The sequence below is a fragment of the Galeopterus variegatus genome, unplaced genomic scaffold (genome assembly GCF_000696425.1).
Source record: "Galeopterus variegatus unplaced genomic scaffold, G_variegatus-3.0.2 Scaffold10060, whole genome shotgun sequence".
NCBI classification, from domain to species: domain Eukaryota; kingdom Metazoa; phylum Chordata; class Mammalia; order Dermoptera; family Cynocephalidae; genus Galeopterus; species Galeopterus variegatus.
Window position 1 is genome coordinate 11678 of NW_007736171.1, and position 3997 is coordinate 15674.

Genomic DNA, 3997 nt, shown 5'->3' on the forward strand with positions numbered 1-3997 from the left:
GATCCGAACCCGTGGCCTTGGTGTTATCAGCACCACACTCTACCGAGTGAGCCACGGGCCGGCCTCATCAGCTCTGTTTTTAATCAGATTGATTTCTCCAAAATGTTCTGTTCAATTACCCCAATTTAATACTAGTTTAAGTTTTAAAAACAAATTAGAGATCTTGGAATTATATATTTTATCCATGTTGAAAAACAGTGGAATCACTGTTGAAATTAACCTGCACTGTGGACATTACACTTTGACACAGTGCAGTTGCTACATCTCAGCAAAGACTCCCCAGTTGGTGGTAGTGCCTCTGAAGCTAATTGGTGGTGGCACCTGGGTCACATGCTTAAGCAAGGCACCAATGCAAGTATCTGGCCATTTTCAGCTCCAATTGTGATGGGGAAATGAATAGTCTTTGACTCTCATCAAGACTTATGGTGTGAGAAATCCTCCAAACACAGAGGGGTTCAGATGTTCAGTGGCCAAAACAAATGGCAGTGTCAGTGGCATGCGACGGAAAATCCATTTGTTTTCTCACATAGTAAGCGGCTCAAAGGGAGGCAGTTTCAGGGACGGGGCAGCAACTCAACAATAACGTCGAGTTCTCTCTGGGAAGTATGCTGACATTGCCAGTGGACCCAAGGTGGCACCCCCAGCCAACCAGCATGACTAGGTTCAAAACAGAAAGAAGAGGACAGTTCCCTTACACAGGGAAGGCAAAAACCTCTCCAGAAATCCCCAACAGACATTCACATATGTCTCAATGACCTGAATTGTGTCGTGAAGCCAACCCTGGAAATAAGGGACTATGGGAAATTATTTAGTTGAGCAGATTGCTGTCCCCACCCCCAAAATGGAATTTTGTCACAACGAAAAGGAAGAAAGGGAGATAGGATGTTCAATGAGCACTGGCCTAAGAGAGTGATGAGAATCACCAACCTCGTCTGTGTTTCTCTAATGTCGTATGGTCTCCAATAAAGCCAGCCCCTCAGGGCAGGATCTCTCAGTCCCCAGTACAGGTAGGGGTAAGGTAGGTTTGCTGTTGGCAGTGTCAGTCACCGCAAGCAGCCAGAGTAGGCTGCAGACAGTTCTGCTAAAGAACCCAGCTCCCATTCCTCAGCCTCTGTGATGTCACACTGGGACTTCTTTCCTTCCATCCTAGACTGTGACTTCCAAGGCCGCTTGGGCCATAGGGCTCTGGGAGCCAGCAGGGGAGAGGGAGCCTGGTGGCACTGATCTCTCCTCAGGGCACGAAAGGCCCAGCCATGTCACTCTTAAAGGATGCCATGCCCCTCATGAAGGAGACTCCACCCCCACCTCAGGTCCCATTTCCCTGGATCCTCCCGAGCCTGTTCGCTGCCCTCAATGTAGTGTTGCTGGTCATTTTCAGTGGTTACTTCTTCGCATTCCCGTAAGTCTCCCACACGAGCCATCAGATGGCTTACAAAGAGGCAGAACGGAAAACAGATAATGATAGCACAGAGGCAGGGGAGTGCAGAAGAGGGGGTCAGAGGTCAGGGAAAGGAGGATGTTCTAGGCAGAGAGAACCAAATGTACAAAGGCACAGAGGCCCAGAGTGCCTGGTGCATTTGGGGAGCTGAAGGTGGCTAGTAATGTTGATGACATTTGGTGGAGCCTTTATGGGTCTGTCACTAGCCTGGATATTTAGAGCTGCCTTTAAGGTCTGTGAGTCCTGACCCAGCTGAACCAGGCCCTGGGGGGGAGCTTTGTGCCATCCCAAGTCAGGACTAAGTCTGGCTCTGGTCTCAGTTGCAGGTGGCTGGCTCAGAACGGGGAGTGGGCCTTTCCCATCATCACAGGCCCCCTCTTTATCCTTACCTTCTTCAGTCTCGTTTCACTCAACTTCTCAGACCCTGGCATCTTACATCAAGGTGAGGCCTCAGATCCTCGGTAGAAGAGGTGGCAACCTAAGGGCTGGTGTCTGCTGAGATGATTCCTAAAGAACTCCTCCAGTCTTCCCTCCTCCGGCCTCAGGACCCCTTCACCTTACCCTCCCTCCCTTAACCCCCAATCACCCTCATTGCTCTGTCCCTGGCACTTCATTTCCCAAGCCACCGAGGTGTGGAAAAACAGAATTCTGGAGGTTTTCCAGTTGCCTTGGAAGGGGGGGCCGGGCAGGGTGGGAAGAGAGGCTGGCGGACTCTTCTAAACTACTCAGTTTGCTCCTCCTCCTTTCCATTGTGTGCATGACTTAAACTATCAATCACTGTTTCAGAGGCCTGAGATCTATATAGAACTCCTCTGGGGCCGGCCCGTGGCTCACTTGGTAGAGTGCGGTGCTGATAACACCAAGGCCCTGGGTTCGGATCCCATATAGGGATGGCCGGTTCGCTCACTGGCTGAGCGTGGTGCTGACAACGCCAAGTCAAGGGTTGAGATCCCCTTACCGGTCATCTTTAAAAAAAAAAAAAAAATCCATTCTCTTCTTCATCCTCCATTAAAGAAACTCTAGTTCTTAGTTGGGCACATGGCTATCCCGGATAATGCCAGCATCTGTCCTGGGAGGCTGGCCCTTGCCTGCATAGGCGCTGACATGCATGGGGCATCCACATCTATACTGGGTCTGGTTAGGCCACGGGGAGGAAAGGCATCTCCTGTCCCACCCCCAAGCTCGCTGTCACTAGATAGACTCTGGCTGGCTGCAGGTCTGGTTTGGGAGCTTTGTCTGCCCGCCTCTGGATGTCCAAGTTGGAGGGTCTCCTGCGTTCTGAGTGCTCGTCTGTCTGCTGTGCACAACCTGCACAGGTTTACAAGTGCAGGAGACTGGCTGGGCAAAGGGGTCCTCATCTAATAAATGAGAAAGTAAAGGCCCAGAGATATTCTATGTCCTGCCCAAAGTTATACTAGGATGTGTCTCACAGAAGACCAGGCAGACCTTATTTCGAAAGACCTCTTGACATGTGACCTTATGAGCCACAGAGCCCTAACAGTGCTCTAACAACGGAAGTGACAGCCTTAGGGACTGTGGCTCACTTTCTTCCTGGGGGTAGGAACTAGTGCTCGGGGCTAAGGGCACGTGGCCTTGAGAGCAGGGGGATGGCCTCAGGATTTGGGAGGTGATGGAAGCCCCCCATTCCCTGTGGCCCAGGACTTTGATCACCACTGCAAGTGGGTCAATAATTGCATCGGTCACCGCAACTTCCGCTTCTTCATGCTGCTCGTCCTGTCCCTATGCCTCTACTCTGGTGCCGTGCTGGTCACCTGCATAATCTTCCTGCTGCGCACGGCCCACCTGCCATTCTCCATGAACAAGGCCTCGGTGTATCCGCACAGGCCCTCGGGTCCATACGGGGAGCAGGGGGGCGGGGACAGACGAGGGGCGGGGACAGACGAGAGGCGGGGTCTGGGAGGGCGGAGCTAATGGTGGGCGAGGCTAACGGGAGAAGCCTCTTGAGAGGATCAGACTGGGACGGGGGCCGGGGAAGGTGGGTGAGGTCAGGGAGATGAGTGGAGCTAGGAGGAGCTGGGCGGAGTTAAGAACCTAGCGGGGTCACGGAGTGGGGTGCTAAAGGTGGAACAGGGACCTGGACGGGCAGAGCGACAGCTCTGCGGGGGTAAGGTTTCTGCGTGGGTGGGCCGGACTGATGATGGAGAGAGGGGAGTGGGTGGGCGGGGCTTGGTGTGGGCGGAGCCTGGCGCCAGGGGGCGGGGGCACGGAGGGACGTGCCAGCATCTGTCCTGGGAGGCTGGCCCTTGCCTGCATAGGCGCTGACATGCATGGGGCATCCACATCTATACTGGGTCTCGTTAGGCCACGGGGAGGAAAGGCATCTCCTGTCCCACCCCCAAGCTCACTGTCACTAGATAGACTCTGGCTGGCTGCAGGTCTGGTCTGGGAGCTTTGTCTGCCCGCCTCTGGATGTCCAAGTTGGAGGGTCTCCTGCGTTCTGAGTGCTCGTCTGTCTGCTGTGCACAACCTGCACAGGTTTACAAGTGCAGGAGACTGGCTGAGTGTGCGTGTGTGTGTGTGTGTGCACGTGCACGTGTG

The 3997-nt window shown here is 53.7% G+C and overlaps 1 protein-coding gene across 1 annotated transcript in view; it reads left to right on the forward strand.

Annotated features, from left to right (window-relative positions):
- The first annotated feature begins 2476 nt into the window (after positions 1-2476).
- The window catches only part of LOC103609763 (probable palmitoyltransferase ZDHHC19), a 9745-nt gene continuing 8224 nt past the window's right edge, over positions 2477-3997 (forward strand). Inside the window, exons 1-2 of the mRNA XM_008594052.1 lie at positions 2477-2575; positions 3098-3262. Of these exons, the coding sequence (XP_008592274.1) occupies positions 2477-2575; positions 3098-3262 (264 nt within the window). The remainder of the gene's footprint in view (positions 2576-3097; positions 3263-3997) is intronic.